General features: G+C 40.0%; 1 protein-coding gene across 8 annotated transcripts; it reads right to left on the bottom strand.

The window, feature by feature from the left end:
- Positions 1-489: 489 nt before the first annotated feature.
- RCBTB1 (RCC1 and BTB domain containing protein 1) lies at positions 490-26,579 on the bottom strand. 8 transcript variants are annotated; one of them, XM_075086600.1, is made up of 13 exons: positions 26,216-26,494; positions 19,925-20,075; positions 18,915-19,065; positions 18,273-18,439; positions 14,863-15,021; positions 13,558-13,665; positions 12,500-12,642; positions 9,232-9,422; positions 6,056-6,182; positions 5,379-5,530; positions 4,572-4,702; positions 1,285-1,434; positions 490-1,189 (listed from the first exon to the last, which is right to left on the bottom strand). In XM_075086600.1, exons 2-12 carry the CDS (start codon positions 20,066-20,068, stop codon positions 1,294-1,296), a joined length of 1,614 nt encoding a protein of 537 aa, XP_074942701.1. In that variant the 5' UTR covers positions 20,069-20,075; positions 26,216-26,494; the 3' UTR covers positions 490-1,189; positions 1,285-1,293. The 8 variants fall into 8 exon arrangements, 5 of the variants coding, with proteins under 5 accessions (XP_074942701.1, XP_074942712.1, XP_074942692.1 ...); XM_075086611.1 differs by having other exon boundaries at positions 19,925-20,095; positions 26,216-26,483; XR_012659474.1 differs by lacking the exon at positions 5,379-5,530.
- Between the last annotated feature and the right edge of the window lie 150 nt (positions 26,580-26,729).

Below are 26,729 nucleotides of genomic sequence, written 5' to 3'. Positions count from 1 at the left end.
GACTCGGGCACTACTCAGCCTAGAACCGGCCCACCTAAACCAAAAGCCTATTACCACAGAGCATGGATTTACCTGTTCCCCCCCACAAAGCTAGAGTTTTGGCCTGGCGTTTCCCATCCAAACCAAGTTGTTTGTTAAGAAACGTTTACGACACCTTTGGAGGTGCCTGTCAGCCTACCCCAGGCCCCACTCCAGCAGCTCCCTGCGTCTAGCACCACTACAAACCTCTAGGCTTTGCAAAGCTTAGCAAAGTCATAACCCCCAAATTAGACCAGACATTAACCTAAACTTCAGCTCTGAAGTTCCAGGTTCTCTGCTCTACCCTGTATTTGGTAGGGGGTAGCACCTTAAACATGCACAGCAAAAACAGGTGTTGGGTTGGGTTTGGGTTTTCAAGTTGTTTTAATTAAAGCAACTTGTAGGCTGTATGTAACACAAAAAGCTTGCAGTTTTCTTCGAAGTACAAAGAAGTTAGAGTGAACAGGTACAAAAAAAAGAGTAAATTTTATTACATAGAGTTTAAATTTGTACAACACTTAAATGCAAAACCCCCACTTTCCCTGCCCCTCCAGGGGAACCAGTGTAATCTGAAGTCACTGCAGATGGAATTTTTATCATTAACCATTACAACTATCGCTTGAACAGATTACACAAAGTACATGCTACAACTTATATTAAGGAATACCCAAATATAGAGATTTACTTCCAATCAGATTGGCTAGCTACCCCTTTCTTCCACATCACTTGCACAGGCTTTGAGGATATAGTATTTTTGCACTTTTCTAAGCACCAAATACACTTGGTTAATTAGACACAGCAAATGGCAAATTCATTCACAGTCACGCAGATGCAGTAAGAGATATCCACGCCATTTGCTCCTCTGTAATCCCAGGGAGTTAGTGATTTAAGTGACATCATTCAGTGGCTCAGGTGAGACTATTCTCCAACCTCAGGAAGTACATTGAAATCATTAACAAGTGGTGCTAGATCTGAGAATTCCTAGGCTAAAAAGGCGAGTCCTTAACACCGGCTGGCGTCCGTTGCACCCTGCAGCCTTTCCTCTCTCTGTCTGGGATCTTGGGCTGGCTCCACCATCCAGGTTTGCTAAATGCAAGCGAATATTTTGCTTGATGGTTTTAGAACAGTTCGCTCCTGAGCACTGGAAACATTTGTTTTCCCTGTGGCCTTTCTGGTACAAGAGAACAGGTAACAGCTTGCTTCCACCCGGACAGTTACGACATCCTGTTACAACTGCAAAAAACCCTACAGACACGTGTAACTTACAGCCTCATTTCAGTTCTTAAAGGCTCCACATTTACTGGCTTTAGCAATGAACTCCTTTAGCAGGGGACCATCCATTTGCCAAAATGCTGTAGTTTGTGTCACTTCCGTCAAATGATTGACACAAAACTTAAAGCAGAATTCCTCTAAGTCCTAAACAGAAGGGGGGGAAAAAAAAAAGGGAAAAAAAATCTTATTATCTTTGCTTCCATCACAGAAAATTACACTCAGGCACAAATGCCTGTATATGTTTTATTTTTTGCAGAGTTAGACAAACACATTAACCCTGTGGCTCTTGATGTTTTTCCCCATGCAGTCACTATGTAAATGCAGCAGAAAAATTGTAATTCTACCCATATAACATGGTTACTTTTGGATCTTGGTATGTAGCTGCAGTCACAAGAGTCAGCTATTCTGAGCAATATTTATTTTAAATATATATTCCCCACTTGAAGAGTTCAGTCTGCATTCACTGACAGCTGTTAAAACCCAATATAAACAGGAGATCTTGGGGTAACGATATATAACCAAGGCTAGATTAAGAAAATTCAGCTCTTTTGTTCCATAACATAAACCCAAATCTACAGGTAAGGTTGCTCGACTTTGTGCTTAGTTAAGCCCTTAACTCCAGCCTTGCAGTTGCATGTCACCAGGCTCAAATATTAATATTCTGAATATTAATACTGATACTAAACTCAAATACTGACTGGGTAATGTCAAAGCACAGTTTAGGCAGAAGGCCCTTCTGTGCATCAGAAACAGACTCGTGTTACAAAGTATTTGACAGATGTCCCACAAATGATTTAAAAGAAGTCCTGTGGCACAATACAGCAGAGCAATTCTTGCGGAAAGTGGGCTCTGGATATTTGAGTCTACTTGGAAGTGCCTTCCACTTAAGGATTAGAAAAGCCTCACAGACAACCATCATAGCACCCACATGATGTCAGAGAGAAAGGATGTCTAAAAAAAAAAAAAAAACAAAACAAGAGACTGTTGTCAATACAAGGTTGACCACAAAACGCTTCCCACTCAGATTGTTTCCAGCTCCTCTTCTGAGGCGGAAATCTGCTCTTTGTGGTGCAGATCTAAGCTGCTGTAAGGAGGATGCAGCAGCCCTTACAAAACAGCAACTCCCCACCCTGTTCTGATTTCTTTATCACGTTACAAGTTTGTAGAACTAGTACTTTGCAGGTGAGAACACACCCTTCCTTAGCTGCTCAGCAGACTGGGGGCTGCAGGAAGGCATAACAAATTTACAGAGCTCTTTAAGCCACATGAGGTATGAAAGGCTAATTAATATTCATGTTTTCACTTAAGGTCAATACTGAACGCTAGAGCAACTGTGTGCCAGTGAGAGTTCTTGACACAACAATAAGATAAAAATATATCCTGGCCTAAAACCAGGCATTCTGAAGCTGCAGATCTTGACTTGTGTGGCATCTGTGCAACAAAAAAAGACAAGCTTATTAGAACTGAACACTGAGGGTTTTCTTTTTTTTTTTTTAAATAACAGAATGAACTAGCATTTGAAACAAAATTACATCATACGCATTACAATATTTTGCACTGCTTTATTAAAAAAATTCATACTCCAAGTCAATGCAACAGAAGCATACAACAAACAGAAATACTGTGGTATTGGTAAGTAACTTTCTAAAATTTAAAAGTTCTGTATAAAAAGAAGGCTGAATTTCATTCACAGATGGATGCACTCCCAGCAAACTGTAGTGGATATAGACTTAAGAGAATAAAGGCACAAGGTGCATCCAATGGTTATTTTAAAAGCTACAGTAAGAAACCAGACCTGACCTAATCCTAGCCACTTCAATTCAATCACGAAAAGACAGACAGTGCAGGAGAGCTTCAAGTCATGGAGGTATGCTAAATTAGTGAAGCAGCTTCTTTTAACTGTTGTCTTCCAGACACAGTCCCTTGAACGACCTACCTCACCCAAGCAATTTCACGCCCCCACCTAGCATTACTGCACGTAAAAATCACTTTTTACCAAAACCTGACCCCTCAGTGTCACCCATTTGCTCCTTAGTGTAGCACTTAAGCCTCAGGTTCTAACTATTTAGGTAGCGCGGTACAGCCAAGGCACAGTAACTGCACTACTTCTACCCTTTACAAGCGGAATCAGAAACATACTGAGGACCCATCCTGCAAAAGAATCTTTTAAGGCTAAATGTGGAAATCTTTCTATTTTCCATGAGCTCCCACCAAAGAAATAGTTATTCACATAACTATTATAGTTATTCATAACCACAATTCAGACACTAAAACAGAAACTAAAACCCTTTGAGTAAGGTGTATCAAACAAGCAACACACGCCAAGGCTCTGAAATAAGTTAGGGCGTTTGCATGCCAATTGCTGGATATCAGGTACAAGAAAAAGCAATGGGTTGATTTACTGAGTACCAAAACTGCTTTATAAGCATAAGTAGCAAGTTAAAAACTACCCAATCACAAAGTTGCAAACATGATACACAGATACTACGTGGAACGCTAAAAGCTGAAGCAAGCCCACGGATACTTCCTGATTAGTTCACGAAGCAGCATGTTAATGACCTAATAGCAAAGTCAGACACTACGCAGTAGGGAAGGTTCACTAGCCTTCCCTCCATGCCATTTCTCTGCCCATAAAGCAGTTCTTATCCTGCCATTTCATTAGCATCCTGTGAAGATTGAAAGTGTATTTGACTGTAGCTAAACAAAAAAAAAAGGCCAACAAAAAACCACCCTGCCAACCAAAAAACAACCCCCAACACACTCAGTCCCCAAACCTACTACCATATGACATCATGCACACCACACAACCTTACAAATAACTAAAGGCTTACAAGGCTGCTTTTCGTAAGGTTATGGTTTTTCTTTGTATTTAAAGCCTTCCCTTGTTTCAGAGTTAGTGCTTTCATCCTCAGAAATTTTTTGTTACAGTTTCTTTTCCCCCCACAGAAATAGTAATCCTTGAAGCTTGGCACAGCATCATAACCTTTTGCCATGAAATTAAGCAATGCAAACATTTACAGATACTGAGTCTCAGCCTGGGACTTAAGTTGTCTTTAGGTATCTGTGGACCAGTTCACCTTCCCAGTACTGGATTATGGGGGGTGGGGGAAATACATCTCTGATGGCAAACACCGTTTTTATAATTCTAACATTCCCAAATTCTGAAAACGGCAAATAGGGATAGTGAGAGGGTTTATATGAAAATATAACTGGCTGCTTTTCTCCATAGTTTAAGTCAGAAAGCAGCCACCTATTTAAGAGACTGAAGTTTAGAAGTTTACCTCTGCATCATATCTGACAGCAGCAGAGAGCAATGAAAATGCATTTTCCACAGTAATTCCTCTCTTGATAATGTGCTGACACAGTTTTTTCAGTCTATTTTCACAGTACGAAGTAGCCAAATCCAAAAGCCCTGCAATTAAAATGCCACCACATTAGTCACTTGTAACAATCTTCGCTCTTTCAACAACAGTTTATGCTCCAGGGGCACAGATTGCACCCGTATTCTGCATGCAACGTTCTACATGTCTGTAACATGCATTTTGCAAGTAGGTCACTATTCAGAAAAATGTATTTTACCATTAGACAGGAAGAAAGGCCTCTTATTCCCTCATGCCGCAATCCTGTTAATCTCTGTAAATATGCAAGCTGTTCCACTGATTTGCATACCTAAGGGCTTGCGAGAGTGGGGCTGTCACAAAACAGGCACCACAGCACCAGCAAAAAGCTCCCATTATGAAAATCTGTGCTTGAATTACAGCTTGCTCTTTGCTCCACTGCCCAAGTTTGCCCTATTAGATCTGAGATTCTTTCATATTATCCTAAATAATTGACTCAATTTAGTAAAATATGCAAGTATTTTACCCCAAATATTTTCTCTCCCAACCTTGAAAAAACTACTTACATAGTGTATTTCTAAATAAGCACCAGTTTTGCTCTAGTAAGTTTGCTGCAACAGTGTTTTAAAGAATCACCAGTAAAATGCATTATAGACTAGACTAGAAGCCTGCGTTAATACATTGTTGTGCATCCCCTGTCTCAGTTTTTCTGGATGCTGCTTTCTAGCATAATGGGACCATAAGCAATACCTATTGCATCTTCAGGCGGAAGGTCAACACTGTCTGTATACAAGTACTCAAGAAAGGCACGATACACAGGATAAGAAAACTGGTCTATTTCTATCACTTCCTTCATATCCTCATTCCAGTATGACTGGAACATGGTTCTGAAGTGTTCACACCTAAGAAACAAAGACATCATCTCGAACACTATTATACGTACACATGAACGTTACGTTACAGTCCCCCTGATACACGTACTTGGGGCAATATTCACGAACATTTTACCATACCCCATTACAGCCAGCAGTCCACATTTTGATTCCTAATACTGTGGGCACTGTCATACTTGTACATCAAGATAAAACTCTTATTTGATCTATGCTGCAGAAACATCTGTGTATTCACTGCAACCAGACCAACTTATCAGAATTCATCATCTTGGGAATAACAAAAAAGCTTAGTGAAAATTTAGTATGGACCGTTTTAGGACAGAGTTAAACATGGACTACTTTGAGACAGAGTTTTGATTCAACTCCTTTTACAATCACTTCATTTGACGTGATTATGGATACATAAATGCTATATATTACGGGTTTAGGGGTCCCTCCCTACCCCTTATTTCCGCTCACCCCCCACCCACCCCCTTAGATGCGATACTAAGAGGTTATTCTGTATAAACAAGAGCCATGAAACATAACCACTACCTGATTTTCAGAACAGCTTTGTGGACGTGGATGTACTTTCCATCCACACGGAACTTCAGGTCTGAGGTTTCTGGGCTGTCAAACTCTTTCTTCAGAGACTCTGCTACTGTTAAAAAGTCTTCATGCTCTACAGAAACAGTTTTAAAACCAACATTAAGCATCTTAAATGGAAAACACACATCACTAAAGCTAGCAGCTCAACTAAGATCATGTCAAGGAAAACAGTTCAGTATCAGCGCTCCATTGGGTTAAGCAGTGAATTGGGAAGAATGAATTAATCCAATACCGCTTCCTGTTGGCAAGGCCTGTTCCACAACAGCTACAGGCAGCGGCGGTCAGCAGTTTCCCATTCCAGCTCACTGCCCAGAGGTAGCACAGCACCAAGGAAAGTACCTGGAGAACTTCCTTTGTCATTCTCCACCTGGGCATCATCCATGAAATTGCCAGCCTCCTGGCAGCTCAGTCCCAGTGCTGGGTGAGCTCAGCTCTGTCAACTAGTCTCTGCGGCTAACCTGCAAAGTGCTGGTAATGGGGATCTACAGCATCACCTGCAACTCGCTTGAGACACAGTGTACAGTACTTCAGCCACACTGACAGGATGTGATCTGAGCCTAAATAGTAAGAACCATGTCACCTGTTGACCGCTTTTCAGCACTGGCAGATTGGATACAGCCTGCAGGTTGTCTCTTGTTAAGGCCTTTGCCAGGGCCCACTAACGTGAGCTATCACTGACACTATTACACTCAGTTTGTTAGTCTGTATTGACAACACAAAATCCAACAGCAGTGCTGCTGAAGAAGAGGGACTGTACCAAGAACACAGAATCTACTACCAAGGACACAGGACTTCAGCAATGTTGGAAGTGGATTAAAGCTGAGATACCACAGCTCTTTGACAGCTCTTTACATTAAGGCCTATGGCACTAGGCACACAGAGGTGCCATTCTGTGTCTCTAGAAATCATAAAAGAGTTGCAGAACAAGTTGGCTAAGGCTTGTGGTATAGCAAGAACTCTGAAGTTTTAGAAAACCTAATTTAACCCACTATTTAATGCTTGTTGATGCATCTTCAAAGTGTGTTTCAAAACACATGGCTTCTAAGAAGCAAGGCATGGAAAAGAAAAATAAGCAGATTTCCACTACAACGGGATGTGGCCTGTCTCCTGTGTCCCACAGGTCTGTGTATTGTTCATCCATATACAACCCACAAATCACTCTTCACCATTAGGGACAGCTAAATTAGTTGGTATTTAAAAAGAAATAGTGCTATAACAAACTGCTCTAACAGACAAGTTGTGTTTGTGCTACAAAAGGCCATACACTGCTCCAATTTACATGGATCACCCGCAGAAGCTGTATCTCATCAGAGCTAGCTAAACCATGCTCCAATCCCCCTCCATTGGCTCATGTGGTTTTTTTCTAGGTCATCAGCTTAGCTTAGCTATGCAGTAGATCTAATTTCACTCCAAATACCTTAAGTTCATTCCTCAAAAAAGGCTGCAGATTTGCACTTCACCACAGCCAATCCTGAGTGACTGATTCTTTTTTTTGGCAGAGCCATCATAACTGGAAGTAGAATGAGAGCCTTTATGCAGACTTAGCTCTCACTAAGAAAAAAAAAAAACAAAAAACAAAAAGATTTTTTTCTAGTCTATATGAATCAAAAAGGTGGGTAAGGAAAAAATACATACGGAAAGTGGAGATTAAAAATGTTCCCAGAATTAATGCTTTTAATACTCAGTAAGTAAGTAGGATTATCAGAATAAAAGGGGAAGAACCCCTGAAGGCTAAGAGGAATTAAAATGCAGGTACAAAAGTCAAATACCTTGTTATACTCAGCCTGGGAATACATCATAAGAATCAAGAACTTGAAGGGTACAGAAACCGTGGAGATGTCATTCAAACAGCCTTCGGTATTAGCAAAAGGCAACAGACCTGGACAACCATCAGACCTCTACAGAGGGCAAGACTAACACATAACGTGGAAGATTACAGAATGGAGAAAGTGAAAAGTGGGATAAAACAAGACTTGCATTTACCCAGAAGCAGATCACTCCAAGCTAATCTTCTCTCTCTTTAGTAAAACTATTTGACTTTCTTCTATAGACAAGATGTTATTATCAGGACCTCTATAAATGCAATAACATGCTAAATGAGAAGTTAAGCTGGAGAAGATGAGTTAGGACAAGCCACATGCAAAGATAAAGTCTGAGTCTGGAGAAAGGTTACTTAGGATGAAATCCCTCCATAAAACCAATTTTGTACCAGGACTAACAAAATTAGGGTCTGTTGTCAATATTAAAAACAGATTAGATCTCCTAAATGATCTTGAGAACTGAAGTGGCAGATCTAAGATGAAAACATCTTCATGTTCAAAACATGAAAACACCTCCATGTTTTCAAGGAAGCGCAAGCTAAGTGCAAGCTAAGCACTTTATAGCGTTTTTGGGGCAAAATAAGAATTAGCAGCATGTGAATCAAAGATAATCAAGAAGAAAAGCTTGGGCTTATTTCTTGGTCACAGAGACTGCATCCCAAAGTGTAATCCAAGGCAGTAGAAGAGGAGGGTTCCAACATAGCAAACGATTATATTAGGGTCTTGTTATACAGGGTCTATTATTTACAAGTCTGCCTGTTTTGGGGGAAAGCCAAACTAAATGGAGTTCAGAGAAATCACCTCACAAAATGAAAACTTGTAATTCTGTTATGAAACATAGGAGAGAGATTCGCTCCTTTATATTCATATTGGAAGGATAAATACTAAAAGGGAAAGCTAGAGACAACACAATTCAATGTTGTTAGATACCAAAGTAACAAGCATCAGAAGCAGTCTTCCCAGTAGGAATAGTTTTATGAGAAAAAGTTGTTTAATGATCCAGGAGTCCTTCCCAGCCCTGAGCTGGAGCTCAAACATACAAATGTAGGAAATACACTGCAATGGTAAAACAGGGCTCTCTCCAGATGTGTACTGGCAACAAACAGTCTTGTTAACCCCATTCCGGACCCTTAGCTGCTGAAGTAGACTGTTTTCTTCAGAAGAAAAAAAAACCTAGCTAGAAGAGCTAGCTTTCGTCACCAGTTCTCCTTAAAGCAGAAATCATCCTCCATGGAAGTGGTATCTTATACTAATCACCACAGAGATGATAGCACTGGCTGCCACATTGGAGCTTGCTCTCACCTACTGACAGAAGACGCCACATAACAGCCGGGGTAGCAAAGCAAGCAAACACATCGTCAGTGCAGGCAAAGTGAGTGAGGTGGGGAAGGATCACTGACTGCCCACGGCATTGGCCCCACATGTACACCTGGCCGCTCTGGGTCTTGGCAGCCGACGTGTGAGCAGAGTGGCAAGCTGCAATCTCCACAACCCTGGAAACAGAAGAAAACTTGTAAGATACTTACAGGTATGGAATCAAGGGACTTCGCAAATGCATCACCAAAGTAACAGCCAACCAAACTATGCGTCTACACTCCTGAACTTCCTTCTTTGCCCTGCATGAATATGATACTGTTTGAATAGATCACTATTTAAAAACTGCAATGACATTTTCAGATTGCTTGTAGGTTTTATTGTAATCAGATATTGCTTTAATTATGTCATTCTCATAGGCCGACATTCCTCCTTATCTTCTGTAACCAAGGGAAAGGTATGAAGCAAACCAAAGTTTTAGTTTTCCCCTTTAAAACCAAGGCACATCAGACACTTATTCTCATGAAGAAATGCTTATGGAGCTTATGAAACTTCCACTTAGGAAACAGGCAGGGAAGTTATACTGCTGAGATTTTTGCAGAGCATTCTTCAGAACTTCTTTCAAACAGATGCTGTAAAAATTCTCTCATTTTGAGATTTAGATGCTATGTATTTTTCAAGAAGTCCTTTATTAGGAAACCCTTCTACCCTGCCTTTAATCTGTTTCTTGTACATAGGCAGAGATCTGACATACTGCCTGTATCTCTGACTTCTTATTTTGCTGTTAAGTTTCCTTTCCTCAACACTGAGATTCAGCATGAAACACGGACAGTGCTTCATTTGAGCAGAGGTGAATACACACATTCAACTCCACATTCTTGAAGAGGTATGGTTGTTTTATAAATAAATTCTACATAGTATTTTCACCCACCTCACATACTTCCTTAAAATATCAGAGCTGCTGATGCACACTTATCTATTCTGTTCTCCCTATCTTGCTGTCTGAAACATTACAAAAACTGAGAAGAATCACCCTTCCATTAAAAGGACCACAAGGGATGTTTCCACTGTCTGTTCACACGACATGCAAAAAACCAGAGGAAGTCCCAGCGTTAGTTCTAAGTAAAAGCTATGCTTTCCTGTTTTTTCTCCATGCTAAAAAGGCATCAGAGAATTTCATGCTTTTGTGCCAGAAACAGATCTGCTCGGACAAATAAAGGTGTTTCCAAGCAGTCTAAGAATATACCTATCAAAATGTTTATTCCTTTACAGAACAATCCCCATGAACAGTTAGCTTTTTAGGCAAAAAGCTTTTTTAGCACAAAGCCCATGTTTTAAATGCAAAAGTTATTTCAAGATAAAACACTGAAAGAATCTACAATCACTTTCAGTATAGGTATCTATAATTTCTGGCAGATAAAAGACTGACTGGGTTGTATTATGCCATTACTAACTTATGAACCTCTACTCAACACTGAGATCTTTCAGCACCTCTGCATGAGACATCATAAAGTAGTTATTTTAGGGACAATTTATTGTCCACCACACCTACCACCTAAACGACCTCCTTCCCCAAACTTCCCTTCCTTAGCAGAGCAGATTCTTATTTTTAGAGTAACTAAAGAAGCATAGTAGAACATGTATTATAGCACATATATAGTACATATACAGTATACTTACAGTATACATACAGAACATGTTAAGCATACACCTAACACCAAAATTCAGGAAGCTGACCTTCATAACTGTTCCTCCAAGCTAATGCAAAATAAAGTCTAAAAGTTCCTTACAAGCTATATGTGCAATATTCTTAAGGACAGTATCAAGTGCCACCTTCTAAAGAACCATCACCAGCATTACATCTAAGTGACAGAGAGTTATATAAATGAAAGGACCAGGAAAAGCAGCATTAATACGCTTCATGGGAAATGACAGCTCATCCATTTATAGCGCTGTTTCCAAGGGAGCCAAGACAAGTAAGTTCAAGTGACTTATCTCTCCCTTAGATTCAAGCAGTTCTGTATTTTCTCCCTCCTTTATTCATTGAACAAATGCCAGTTTTATTATAATCCCATGCTTGAGTTCACATACAATTCTATATGCAACAGTTGTTCTTAGTTCACTCAAGAAATAAATCACTAAGAAAACAAAGTCAATCTACTTGCAAACATACATATTTCTCTTCCAGTGCTTTTTTAAAGAAAATTTAATTTTGCTTTGCTAGTGTTAGTTCCTTCACAGACAAGCCAGCCCCACCTCAGTGGTTTCTATTGTGATGGTTCTTTTCTTCTTTCCCCCCACCTATTTTTTTAACCTCTTAAATAATCTCAGTATTATGCAGCTTTTAATTTAATGGTAGTGTGAAAAATAGGAAAGAATTGGAATGACTTCCCAGAAAAGCAGTTCAGAAATGGAGGAGAAAAAGTAAACACAAGTGTTTCCTAGTTAAGAGATTACAAGTTAAGATATTTATGGGTTAAGGGATTAATGGACTAAGAGGTTTCCAAACTGAGGTATGTTAATCTACAGGTATTCACATGGGTCCAGAGAATGGGACTGAGGTCCAAGTTTCTGGGTGAACAGCAGAAGAGGAATCCCAAATATGAGGATGACAAGGGTGCTGAAAGAGGGTATACAGGATTTAGGGTTATTCTTTTGTGAGTCTAGGAAGCTAAGAAACTACAAACAACTGACTAGTACCACTGATAAAAGTAGCATTATCTGCCCTTAGCTCTAGCAACCTTGCAAATCAAGTTCTGTTTTCATGGTTGGCTATTGTCAGCCTCTCAGATAATTTTTGTTTGTTTTGAGGTTTTTCTTTTTTTTGTTTGGTTTTTTGTTTTGTTGTTGTTGGTTTTTTCCCCCCTCACATATCACTTCTTACAAAGGTGGGGCTTCCTTCACCCCTCTTTTTTTTTTAATGTGGGCCTCAATACAGCTTAAAAGCTTGACTTATCGATTTCATAGCTCCATATTTTTACTCAAAGAAACCTTATTTAGAATAGCCTAACACTTAGTCATTCATTATCTTCCAGTATCAGGTAAATACAAAACATGTTTACTTTCAATAATCATTACAGATAACAAAAAAGCACTCATTCTATAGTAAACAGTAAGTTACCATCCTTTGCTATGCTTTTAACATTAACGATTGAAAAACAATCCATCAAGCCCTAATCATGCATGCTTCCAGTGCTAGAGACTGTATAACACATGCTCAGACTTATCAATCCAGAAATAGCTTCAGCAAAATTACCTTTCTTTTTCCATCATGATCTGCACCGGGCTTAGCTGGTTACTTTTATTGCCAGTTCCCAGCTGCCCATAAGTGTTAGCTCCCCAGGCATAGAGCAAACCCTCATCTGTTAGTGCTAGTGTATGCGCATAGCCACAGGCAATCTGTAAGTAAATGTATAAGCATTACTACTAAACAAGACAGAGATGAGAAACAAAATTATCACACACATTACCTTAGTCTAGCTGATGTTAAGTACCTCAGTCATTCTTCATTTAGCACTACAATGTGTTATTTCTCGGTACTCAAAGCTAACACAAAACATATTAACTCTAAGTACTGGAAAAGTCCCAACTTCATTAATTTAGTGTTCATTGGTTACTCCTAAATAATTTACTGCACTCTTGCAAAGTCTCCCTAGCCTTTACTCGCTTTCAGTTGCAGACTCTTCACATGAAGAACAGTGAACTTCATCATGACGTCTTGCAACTCTGAAATTATTTTGAATACTGTACAAACTAAGAGAGCTGCAGTTCAATAGCCAACAACCATTCAACACAAGTTATCACATGAAACTCCACAGAACCTTACTAAAAACCTAGGTAATCCCAATTTTCAGTTTCATTCTTTAGCCAGGGAAAAAGAAACCCCAAAACAACCACCAAACCCACACCCATGAATCTTATTTTCCCTCTCCCCTCGCTTCTGAAGGACTAATTAAGATATTAATGTGGAATTTAACTTGAACACCTTGGTTTTCTTGTTCCTTTTCATTTCTTGTCTTTTCCTAGCTCATTTCATTCATTTGGCTTTGTAACAAAAATGCGCTTTGTATCCATAGCATAATTTACTTATAGGTACACTAGCCAACTTTAAATCATTCCAAACATTTACAAAAGCAAGTGTTTTACAACTTACTTGCATTTTTTATAAACCTAATATAATTTATAGGAGCTAAAAGACAAAAAAAAATACCAGTATTTGAACTGTGGAATCTAGAAGCAGGTGTAAGATTCCAAAAATTCAGTTTTAGCAGATGCTAGCACATGAACGCATTTTCATTTCCATGTTAGACGTACCTGGAGTATACACACTCCATGTAACGCTGCCACTCTGCATGGCGTTAGTTGATTGCCGTTGTTTCCAAGACCTAGCTGACCGTTGCCATTGTAACCCCAGCCATAAACCTGATTGCAAAAGGAAAACAAAATTAAGCTGCTCCTCAAAGTATAGAACATTTAAGACTTAGCATCAAGCACAAGTCAAATAAGTACATCTTCTTAAAAAACTGTACACTATTTCAAGGGCAATATAGAGAAGGCTGAAAGATATTAAATATACTGCAATGACTGACTGTACTCAACTTTTCGATCCTGCGTTTACCTTTTAAAGAAGCTTTCTGAAATGTATTTGCCTTTGAAGTACTAAGAATTTTGCAATAAACTTACAATGCACCAAAATCCCTCCCTCAGCATAACATATTTTACCTGGGTGAGACCTGGATAGCTGGCATTAAATAATCCACAGCAACTGTTGGGTCTTCCAGGAAAGAAAAGTGGCTAGGTGACAGAGTAATACTAACTTATTACACACAGTAGTGTAACATTCTAGTCCTTCCTTTCTCCCTATTACCTTTATTTTTAAGAAAACAATAAGTTAGTTATTCTGATCAGCCGATTAGCCATTGGATTAGTTTAAACTGAAGTCCCCAGTTTAACTCTCGTTTTTCCTTTAGTTTTGTTACGGTGGACATATCAAGACAAAAGTGTATATATACAATGAAAGCTCATCTCAACCTCAGGGACTCCTACTGTCCCTCCAGTCATGAGGAAATACTACGCTCCGAGTTTTGTGAAATGTAGTATAATTGAGGTTACAGTTCATACCTAGAAGCAAGACAACACCATAAACTTATGTGAAACAGACAGTTGCACAATACTAGGGTGATGTTCAAAAGCTTGGTTTGGTTTTGTTGCTAGCAATTAAGCAATGTGTTTAAAAACCAGGATCAGTCAGTATACTCTTGCAGAAAGATTAACTATTTAATTGTGCACACACACACAAAAAAAATCTAATTAAGGCATAGGTTAAACAATCTATTGAAATAAGGAAGACATGCTCAATACAACTGTGCAAGCTCTTACAGTTGCTGACTCAGAAATAATTATGTTTTTGCCATAAGAAGGAACATTTAATGTGAAGAAAGGATCTCTAGTTAATTGCAGAGTTTTCCTTAAATTGGTCTCACAGAAGATATCAATATAACTCCATATAACTCTACCAATATAACTTGAGCACTCCACGTCAGCATTTCTCCATGTTCAGACACTAACCTTGTAAGTTTGGGTAACAGAAAGAGAATGTGAGAACGCGGCAATGCTTACCTCACCATTGTTTACTACAGCCATGGAGGAGGTCTGACCACAAGCAATGCCAACTACCATTTTACCCTGTAAACAGTTTGAAACTCTGCGAGGAGTTGGCTGGTTTGCTGTAGATCCAGAGCCAACTTGACCACAGTTATTATAGCCCCAAGCGTACAGCTGTCCACAAAAACAAACAAACAAAAAACTGCAGTTTAAACCTTAATGATAATAATAAATTATCTTACTGTAGTCAGCATCAGATGGGGTAAACTATCCTATTTAACAAGCTAAAGTGCTTAAAATTAAGTTTCAACAGCTGAGAATTATAAACAGCAATAGGATCAATCTAGCAAATATGAACATAGCACTTTTTCAGCTTCTTGCTACAGAACCGGAGCATCTGACTACAAGAGGAAACAAAAAGGAACATATTTCCATATTAAAGATAAGTTAGACTATACGACAAAAAACACAGTGAGTGGACTGTCTTTATACTTCCATGACGTTGGAAAAAGGAATGCAAGCCAGGATACTTGTTTCCCAGACAAGCTGAACTCCCCAGTCTACAGCTATTTAGTTTTCTTCACAGAACTCTAAACCAGGTTATTGCTGGACACTCTTCATACATCTTTTATATCCTTCCAGAGCTGTGAAAGGAGATGGTTTTGTCAACCCATGTTTGACAATAGGAACACTCTGTTACACAATGGCATCAACAAAAAAGCACCATCTCTGGTAGTTCAAAGTTTGCCCATGGCAAGCTAATAATAACAACAACAACATTGGTTCTTTTCATCTGAAAATCCAGAAGACAGGGAAGTAGTTTGCTGTTAAAAAGATATATTTACAGCTTTGTATGTCCTGTTCCTTCAATTTTTATTACATGCATACACACCAATACTTGGCATAAAACCATTTCTGGTATTTCATCCTCTGGTGCTTCACACAGTTAAAAAGTTTGTCCTCTTGGAAATACCCAGCCACAGACATACTAGTCAGTAAAAGCACACTAACAAAGATACCCTAAAGTGAAGTCTGCACATCCTTTGGTGCCAGAAGCCGCCTGTTTACTGCGGCACCAAACCAAATGTCAGTCATTAGAAACAAACACCTCCTCCACCACCAAAAAAGACCCCAAAAAAACAAAACACACCAACCAAAAACACTGCCAAAGACAAGAACAAAAAACCTCCTACCAACACAACCCAGTCACCATGTCTAATATGAACAAACGAAAGCATTAGTCCTTTGCTTTTTTTTTTTTAACTTGTATTTGCTGTATCTTTGTTTCCTACTGAATATTTAAGATACTCTATAAATATCTTAATTCTAATAACATGGGAAAAAATTAAGGCAGAGAATCTCAGAAGGTAAATCAAAATGTCAGAGCTAATCAGTTTCCTTTCTCAGAGAAGCATGAAAGCCTGCAGTCCTTGAAGTCTATCATTAACATACTTTGGTTTTTTTTTTTTAAAATTGCATGGCGTTAAAATTGCACTGAACCAACTGAACAAATCAATTATGCCAAGTATTTCCATGGATACTTTCAACTTCAATGCCTCTCTGTGCTGGTTTTGGCTGGGATAGAGTTAATTTTCTTTGTAGCAGGCTAGTATGGGGCTACGTTTTGGATTTGTGCTGAAAACAGTGTTGATAACACAGGGACATTTTTATTACTGCTGAGCAGGGCTTACACAGAGTTGAGGCCTTTTCTGCTTCTCACCCCACCACACCAGCGAGTGGGCTGGGGGTGCACAAGAAGCTGGGAGGGGACACAGCTGGGACAGCTGATCCCAACTGACCAAAGGGATATTCCACATCATATGACATCACGCTCAGCATATAAAGCTGGGAGAGGAAGAAGGAAGGGGGGTACGTTCAGAGCGATGACCTTTGTCTTCCAAAGTAACCATTACACACGACGGAGCCCTGCTTTCCTGGAGATGGCTGAACACCTGCCTGCCAACGGGAAGGAGTGAATGAATTCCTTGTTTTGCTTTGCTTGTGCACGGCTTTTGCTTTACCTATTAAACTGTCTTTATCTCCACCCACAAGTTTTCTCACTCTTATCTGGGGAAAGGGTAGAGTTAAACCACAAAATTCAGATGTATCAAGTCACAAGGGTTTTTGCAGCCAAATCAAACTCTACTTAACACATTTTGCTTCTTTCAGTGTAATCAATTCTGGTACTGATAAAACCTCAGAGCACAGACAGACTAAGCTACTGCAAGGTACACTAGGGATGGATTTCTAGTACATTAACTAGCAACAATGGCGAGCAAGCTGCAAATATCAGCCCCATGGTAAATACAAAGAAACTTCCCTGCTTCCATTGAGATTTCAAGTATGTTATGTTTATTACAAGAGACAGCATGGTCATTGCAGGCAGCTACCACACAGCAGCTGGCACCACTGGTTTAACTAATACATGAGCATCCTCACCTTCCCACAGGCAAACCAAATTTTGTAGATTAACCAAGTCAAACATGACAGCATGAAGATCTTTCCTAAGTGTGGGCTCTCCTTTCAGACACAACACAGATCACTTCAGCCAATGTCTCTCTCCTACCCTCAAAATACTGACTTGCTACTTTATATTAATGTTGCACTATGATTCCATACTGAATCATAACACAGACATGCTCAGATTACCAGAATCAAAGTAACTGCAGTTTCCATTTTCATTATTAGGAAGGTTTTAAAATTAGTACTCTTCTTTTGTTAAAGCAGAGCTGAAATCAGTCTCTCCTCCGCGCAGTAACACTCAACTCAGATCAGATACGCACGCATACTAGCCAAATCTGACTAAGTGGAAACTAATTGTACATGCTTCCCATGACACATAGCCTTAAGCTATGTCAACAAATAGCATAAAGGAGACTTGGACAGAAACCAAGTGCTCTTGCATTAGCTACACACAGGTATTAAAAGGTGTGCAGAACAACATTCTTTCACAGTACCAGTGAGGAAATCATGAAGACTACAAGCAACAGGCTAAAGGCTAACCAGTGAATACAAACAACTCAATATACCCCTTAAATAACAGAATTGCAAGCAAATAACAATGCCACATTTTGCACTTTACAAACCAAGCTTTCGCCTGTAAGTAGCACACCTTTCTGGTCTCATCCCTGTGAGACATACAACAAATGAAAGACAGAAGTTTACTAGCCTTTTATTTCCTTGGTTTTGTGGTTGGGTTGGGGTTTATTTGTTGTGGTTTGCAGGTAGGGTTTTGTTATTTGGTTTTTTTGTTTTGGTTTTCTTCAGAGCAGACTTGAAAATAAGGACACCCTAGTTTGAGGCAGCAGGAGAAAAGGTTATGTTGTAACTACACTGTAGAGAAGGAAAGAACTTAAGACTGCAAGGTCACCCGCATTATTCACTTCAAGAAGGAGATTAAGAGATTTGAACAGGTTTCAACTTACATCCCCATCAAACGACAGTGCCATGGAATGATGAGAACCACAAGCTACTTCCACCACTTTCTTTATTAACAGATTTGTGCAAACTTGAACAGGAGTAATGCCCTGATTGGTTGTGCCATTCCCAAGCTGGCTGTAACCATTATGTCCCCAAGCATACACTTCACCATCTGCAAAAATATTTAAGTTTGTGATAAAACACACCAAAAATTCCAAGGAAGTTAAGATAGAATTCTAAGAGATTAGCAAATGCCAACGTGAAAGCGAAAAATAAATAATTAGTGAAACTATTACAAGAATCATCTGTATACAAAAAAATTATGTACTTTGTATACAACTATTTTATATACATATATCATAGTGTAACCTCTAGATTTATTGTGGAAATACATGAAAGGGCACAGGTAGACTGAGTATGTTATAAATGATAGAGTAAAACTCTACAGCTGTAACATAGTGGAAACGTAATGGAAACTTTACCTATTACAGAATACATTTAGTTCCACTTAAGACCAATGAGAATCCCTTAGTATACATTAACCAATTAACAAGTTAATACGATTACACCTTAATCCATTCTTATTAAATGCAAGTGGAACTTAAAATCTGTAACTTGTGTTTCCATACTAAATGTTAATTTTCTACCTTCAGTGCAAAGTACAACATGGGGTCCGCTTCCGTAACTGAGACTGGAAATCTTCTTTCCACATAAGGCTTCTAATTTCTTTGGTACTATTGTGCTCTGATTATCTCCTGTTCCCAAACAATTACTGCAATTCAGTCCAAAAACAAATACCTGAAAAACAGAGGAATATTAATTTCAAGTGATTCATACTCAGGTATACACTGATGTGACAATAAAGCCAGGACAGAGTTTTGCCATGGACTCTTGAGAGGCAGAGACTTCTTTTATGGAAGTTTAACAAGCTCAAGAGTCAGCACAGGGACACTTTGGAATTTAACTGATGAACCTCAATTCTTCAGATCTGTGCAGGCCTGGAAACTAGGCTTCTCATCTGCAGGAATTGCACTATAGAAAGTATTAACTGTGAAAGTGGAAGACACCATCATCTTTGAAAGGCAGTTTGTAGAGCAGCCACAGCTGTACTGTGAGCGGCTCATCCTACAGGTAGCTTTGACAGGACTTAGGGAAAGAAAAAAAGAAATCCTACTCTACCCACTCTTACAAGAAACCCTCCCATTAATACATCCCAGAACATCTGGCTTGTTTTCTTTCAGCAGCACAATGCTAACTCACATTGAGTTTCTGAATCATTGAAATACACAGATAATCTTCTGCTGTATTGCTACTTAGCAAGCCATAACTTCATTTTATCTCTTCATACCTGGAGTGCTTAGTGCTTGCACTTAATTTCAAGCTACCACAACCTATTCTGAACTCTGACTGCCTTCAAAAGTGCATGTAATCCATCCTGGCCCTTGTCATTTTTAAGCTTTCCAAATACTCCACCTATATTACCCCCATACAAGACCAAAAAAAAAAACCCACACAAAACTTACAAGTTACATCCAACACGTTTTGAAAAATAAAAATCTCACATGAGGCTTTTGAGAAGCTATTAATTTACAAGTATTCAGTGGACTCTGGAAACAACTAATTGTACCATATATATTCCACTTTATTACAGCCTTACCTCGTCATTGTGCGTTATGTATATAGCTTCATTGGCTGAGGTACCAAATACACATGCCTTCCGAATAGATGCTATTTCTTGAGGAGACAGTAAGGTAAATATTGGCCACTTGCCTACATCCACCATGATGCTGCTGTGTGTCATGACGTTTCTACAAGTAAGATAACAATGCTGTAATAAAACAAAAAGCTTATTAAAAGTGTATTTTGCACTTTCATCAACAGGCAATAAGACAATTGCCTTTAAATGAGAGAAAAAGCATACATTGTGGCTCTGAAAGTACAACTTTCTATTCTGTATGAAATACGTAATTACATCTCCATGTAATAAGGTGAACAAAACAGCAGGTCACTGGTAGGACACTGGAAGAACAGATCTTTTCTTAACAGCATATTTAAGTAAACTGTATTCAGTACAACTGAACATCTGCTGTTCTATAAGCAGACTTATTGAAAGCTTGTGATCTAGCAAATATCTGCTGGTGGCAGAGTGGATTTGTAAGGGCATTTTCAGAGGCAATTTTAGTTGTAATTCCCATTTATAAAATCTTCACTCATTAGATTTTTGGTAGTCTTACAACTTATATATGCCAGGTAAGCAAGCTGATGATGTATATGTGAAACCTCCAAATAAAGCCGGGGCTGTCGAGCATATGACCCAAACCTGCCATCTCTTGTGTAATCAAAAGCTGTTATTACGGTCAAAAACTATTTGTGAGAGCACAAAAGCATGAGATAAACTCATGAGTTTGTACAATTAAGCAGTGAAACTTATCAGAGAAAAGCGATTAAGTGAAGTTGTCATAATCTGTTACTTAGAAACAAGCTGGACCACATTCAAAGCTGGAGACACGACTGAGTTTAGACATCGCCTGTCAATGGACACAGACGTACACAATCCATCCTTCCACAATGCTCCCTTTTCCCAGTCTCCTCAGGGCAATTGCACCAGCTCAAGAACAAAGCTGACAGTCAACACAAACCTAACAGAGCTTCGCTCCTACACATAAAAATTCTAACACTGCTCATACCCTGAAGGGATTCTGCCACTGACAATCTATGATCCATGCTCGGAGGTATCAGCAAGTTTTGTGAAATCCGAAAAGCACTAGGTAGAGAATTCCACAGAATGCTGGTGACATGATACAAATCACAATAAACCATTTAAGGGAAAGAAAAATAAAAAGGCTAGGGAATCATTCAATGGGTAAGAAATAAGACCTCTATCCAGATGCCATCCTCTCATCAACGTTCAATTCTTTCCTTTTCATCTGTTTGCTCCAGTCCTGTCCTATCCCATCCCCCTGTTCTTTGCTTTGCTGCTTTCAAGTCAGGCTGCTTCTTGATGATGCCTGGGTATCATATATGGACATCAGTGAGAACATAAGGAGAGCCTCTTTCGTGTGCTTCTGGTGCTTGGTTCTCAAAACTGTGCTGGCAACCAAGACACGGCTTCAGAAAGCTATTCAATATCAGTAGTCAATCCTAAAATACTGGTGGTTCATTGCAGATGTGTTTTGGAAGGAGAGGGTTCATTATTATTGTTTTTTAGGTTTGAGAAACAGTGGGGTCACAGTGGAAGTACATGTACCCAACACAAACAAAACCCAGGCTTATCTCCTTACCAGGTTTCATAACCTTGCTCTAACAAACCCAGCTCTGCTCTATAGACACCTCTCTCACTAAGAGCCTGAATTCTCTCTAACATTTCACATTTGAAGTAGGTCTTGAAACCACCTGAAGCCTCCAGATGGCACATTCATAACAGATGTATTTGTAGAACAGCTTCTGAAAGTCTTCCTGATGCCAAGTCCACAGCACATTCTACACAGCTAAACAGATTTGAATGCATTTAAGCCGTCTTAATTGCTAGTCCAGTTACAAACTCAGGCTAGGTAGCTGCTAAGATTTGTTACCTCACTTTGGCAAATCTTTTAATGTATGACACTATCAATCAATCAAAAGGAGACAGCAATGGCTTGTTCTTTTGAGCAGACCAAGTGATTGTCCCTTCTGACTATACCTGTTTAATTTGCCTCATATAATATACAATTGGCAAGGCACAAATGTCATAAACTGGACATTAACAAAAATATTGCCTGCACTGAAGTCCTCTTCAACACATTCTGTCAATTTAAGACATGAAGACAAAATGCTGTTTTGATGGAGAATGTCCTAGTAAATGAACAAGTTTTACAGGATGCTGAGAACCCATTCTACTCTAAAGGTCACCAGTTTAAAATGTGCTCCTTCATCCCCCCTTTTCTGATCCTTGCACTAGGTCTTTAATCCACTTGGCTTATTTTCCACTACTGTATGACCCAGTTAACCACTATTCTTTGACAAAACCTTTCCAAATACTTCCAAAACCCATGTGAATTACACCACATTTCCCGTACCTCAAAGCTCAACTGGATATCTCGTCAGACAAACTAATGTCAGTAGATAAAAAGCTTTCAAGCACACAAGATTGCCGGATTGAAGACATGAGCAATGAACTCCATCCACAGATTAAGAACCTGACAGTTTTCGGCAGGTGTAACTCTGCTTTTATCTAAAACGATGCCATATATTTCCAATTTCAACTGTTACTACAGTCCTACAAAGTTATTTCAAAGGTCATTGAAAAAACCTTTTAGGGAAGACAACTCATCTGCCACTAGCAGGTTAGTTTCTTTACTACCTCTCAATCCTAAAGTCTCTCTAAGTTTACCTTCAAAAACACCTTAAAATCAAACACAAGCAAACAACAAAAAAACACCTCTTGCCCTTTATATAATATGTACTGTTTCTCCCCAAACATACCACCTTTCCCCTCCTCTAAAAATATTGTCCTTAGGTACTCCAGCAAATAGCTGCATCTATCATCATTCGGTTGCAACATTTTTACAGTAGCAACAGCAGCTGTTTTTGTCTATGCTTATGTCTAAATGAATGAAATAACATACAAATCAGAAGTTCCAGGGTTTATACACTGACTACTGTTTCTCAGCTTTAACTGTGCACGGAAAGCTGTTTTAATGACTACTTCTCCCACAGAAAATAAATGCCCAACCTAAGCATAAGCACCACCTTTTTCCTCTCTAAAGATGGGACTCCTTAACAACTTAACAACCTTAGCCACTTTCTCAGTTTTCCAATAAAAGTTCTAGTTGCCGGGGGTGGGGGGAAGAAGGTCTACAGCGGGGAAAAAAGTATCTGGGAAATATACATTTACATATAGTACTGTAAATGGAGATGTCAGTAAAGTAACTCACTGTTATCAAAACAGAAACATACTGCACACTTTCCAAACGGGTGGATGCTCTGCAATATTGCAACTGACTTCTCACACCAATCACACTCAAACTTGCACAACATTTGCCTGAATATGGGGAGGGAAGGCACCTGCAGTTTCATCTGGGCAAATCCTTCCTATGAAAGGCTGATCTAGGAGACTTCAGTCATACCACTGCAAGCAGCTGCACAAAGAAACAGTGTCCTTCACTCACCCTTCCTGTACTGCATCAACAGAAGAGCAAAGTTTATTGTTTACTTCTCCTGATAATCACATAGATGCCTGGAACCTGCTACTATGCAACAACTGCACCTTAATTGAAAGTTTCTAAGTCCAATGTAGTAATATAGTAGCAAATGTACTAGATGGAGTCCAAAATAATGTTATTTTAATCTGTATGCAAATAGCTGTCTCAATATATTAGTTCTCAAGCTATGGTTTAGATTCTGTATGTAACATGGCAGCAGCAGTTCTAAGGAGTATCTGCCACATATCAACGTCTAGATTTTAAGTTAATTGCAATTAAAAGCCTTATGAGGATAAAAGTTATAAGCTTAAACTTCATTCTCTGGTAGGTAGTTGCTTTCAGAAACGCTGTATATCACTGCTTTTAACTGTCTATTCATTTCTGCTGCAAGATTCAGTGATAAACAGCTACATACCATATAGCATTATTTCTGCTGCAGAAATAACTAACCAGCAGAGGGAGCTTATACCAACAATACCTCTTCTAACTGCTTTGGCATCTTTGAAGTTATCCAACAATATCAGTATACAAACAGGAACAGAAACAAAGATGATTGTTTGAATTTCAGTGAGGCTAAAAATAGGCAAGAAAGGATGACTTGTAGAGAAGGAAACTGAACTGGCCATGTATCGAGATAAAAAGAAATTGAACTTGGGGCAGTCACTAACAAGGGAAAAAATCTAAATTTGCTCACAAAAAAAAAAAGCTACATGCTTTCAGAGAGAAGCCCTTCAAAAATTCTACACTAAACTGCTGTCTATGCATTCAACTTCTCACTAGTTTGCTTTCTAAAGAAACAGCATGCAGGCTGATTCTCAGTGATACATGTAGGTGAACATGAATCCCTGCCTTAAAAAATAATATAGTGTTTACAAAACATGTTGTTAAATGATTTTAGATAAAGTTTTACAGAGCTTATAGTTCAGCTAAACAAATCTATACTGGAGAGAACAACAGCCTAACACCACATCCTACTGGGAAAACAGTACCAATTGTCATCATAACAAAAAACTATCGTTAACGCCTCAAAGATTATCCCCTTATTTGTAAAGACTATTTGAACACAATTGCATGTTTGTTTCTTTCACTGTTTGCTCAGGCTCCAGTGTTGCAGTTTATTCTAGCTGGCAGACTTACTCCTGCACAGAAAAACTGCAGGCTCAGGCCTCCATTCTTCCTAATTGTCTACGGGAACTATGAACAGCAGTGAGAACAAAAAAGCTGGGATATCTGGCTTTAGAACCACACAAAAATGACTGGCACACTTGAGCCTTTTTTAATTTTAAGTACACCTCAACCAAGAAAGAGTCAAATCCTAGATACAACACTAATCTTCCCCATGTTTTCTCCAGTTTATGTTTTGTTTTTTAATCTCATATTTCAACATTGAGAAAGAACAGGGAAACAACACTTGTTATTGACATTAATCAGGTGAGTGAACCAAGTGATTTTATTGCAGCTTTCACCCTACCAAAGAGATGTTCCATTCCCTGAAATCATGTGCCTTAACTTACTTAGAAATCTTGCCTTGTGTAGGGTCTACGACAAAATCTGTGTGTTCAAACCTCTGCATAATTTATTTTTGAATGTCTTTTATGAGCAATACAGGGAAAGAAAAACCTGCTCATCTAAGAACTGACAACCAGACCTTCTATTTTCTTTGAGTAACCAGCTGAAAGAGATAAAAGCAAGCAAAAAAACCCATGAATATTAATATCATTGCAGTCTTATGTAGACTGTTTTAGCCACAGGAAGAAACCCTTACTAGGATGAGGGTCACCCACTCACCATAACAAAACTGTAATTACAATCACAGTATGCCGCCTCTTTTTTTTTTTTTTTTTAAGCTGAGCCATTACTGCAACTTATCGGTCATTCTCTCAGGACAAGAGATTTTCTAAATGAATACCTATATTTCAACCCAACACATACAGAGATAAGCATCCAAAGAAAAACATTCATGTTAAGGCTCTAAAGAATTATTGCTTCTCCCAAACACTGTTTTTCCTAAAAAAATTTCGTGCTCCAAACACAGTTCCATTCACGATGTTTAGCATCTTTTTCTCATAACGCCACCTCTACTTTAAACAATTAAAGTCCATTTTACCTTTTGTTACTAGACCAATTGCTTTCTGAAAGAGATGTCTTTAGCTGCCTAAATGAGAGCTCTGAAAGTTCCTTGTAAAAAGTAAATATTCCTTTAATAGTTAGCTTAGAAGAAATGTATTAAAAGCTGAAGAAACACTGTTTATATAAAGCCTAGTGAGGGAAAAAAAAATATAGCTGAGTTCTTTTTCAGTAAGCTAGATCTCAGCCTTCAGGAAGCATATAACAAAGGGAAGGATGAACCGAAACACCATGAAATCAGGGGTAAAGGAACAAAAAAAAAGCTGTAAGAACATACGGTGAACTACGCCAAGCAGGAAGAGAGACTTTCAGAGAGCTCTGCGGGAGAGAAATCCACAGGCGGACCGAGAGAAAGCTTCGCCCAGTCACTCGGATACCGAACCCCCCACACCCGAGCCCTGTTTACGTGCGGAGGACCCTCTCCCGCTCCGGGTGACTGTTACAGACCCTCCCCGGGGTCTCCGCCGTGACCTCCGGCCGGCCGCTCCCGCCCACGCTACACCGCAGCCCTCACACCGCCCGAAGGTAAAGGCGAGAAGAAGGAGCCCCCGCATCCCCCCGCCGGGGGCCGCCCAGCCTGGTCCCGGCGGGCCGCCGACCCGACCCCGGCCGCGCACGCCCACGCCCCAACGCCTCCTCACCCGGCCACTGCCACATCCCCCGGCGGGCTGGGCGCTCCCGCTGCCTCCGAGGTGCCCCGCCAGCGCCGGGACCGCTGGTCCGCTAGGACCGTTACGGCCGTTGGGCTCCTACCCCTCCACTGCGCGTCAAAGGGGGCCGGCAGGGGTGCGCAGCGCGCGCCGGCACGGCCCACGTGATAGCGGCGGGGGTGGGATGGGCAGAGAAGCGCGTCATGTGACACCAAGCCTCGGGGTGAGGGAAGCCCCCCTCCTGCCGGACCGCTTGCGCGCGCCGTCACGTGGCCGGCGGTGGGTGGCGCTCCCCCTTCCCCCACCGCCCATTGGACGCTGTAAGCATGGTCGTGTGACTCCCTCCTTCGCCCGCCCGCCCGCCCGCCTGGGGCGCGAGCCGCCTCTCCTCTCTCCTGAGGCGCCGCCGTGAGTGGGGAGCGGCCGGGGCCCCTCCCTGTCCTAGACACTCCCGTCCCGTCCCGGCATCGCGGCAGGCGGGTCCGGGAGCTGGTCCTGTCGCGCC

Source organism: Phalacrocorax aristotelis, chromosome 1, assembly GCF_949628215.1.
Source record: "Phalacrocorax aristotelis chromosome 1, bGulAri2.1, whole genome shotgun sequence".
In the NCBI taxonomy this organism is placed as follows: Eukaryota; Metazoa; Chordata; class Aves; order Suliformes; family Phalacrocoracidae; genus Phalacrocorax; species Phalacrocorax aristotelis.
This window is presented reverse-complemented; position numbering and strand designations above follow the sequence as displayed.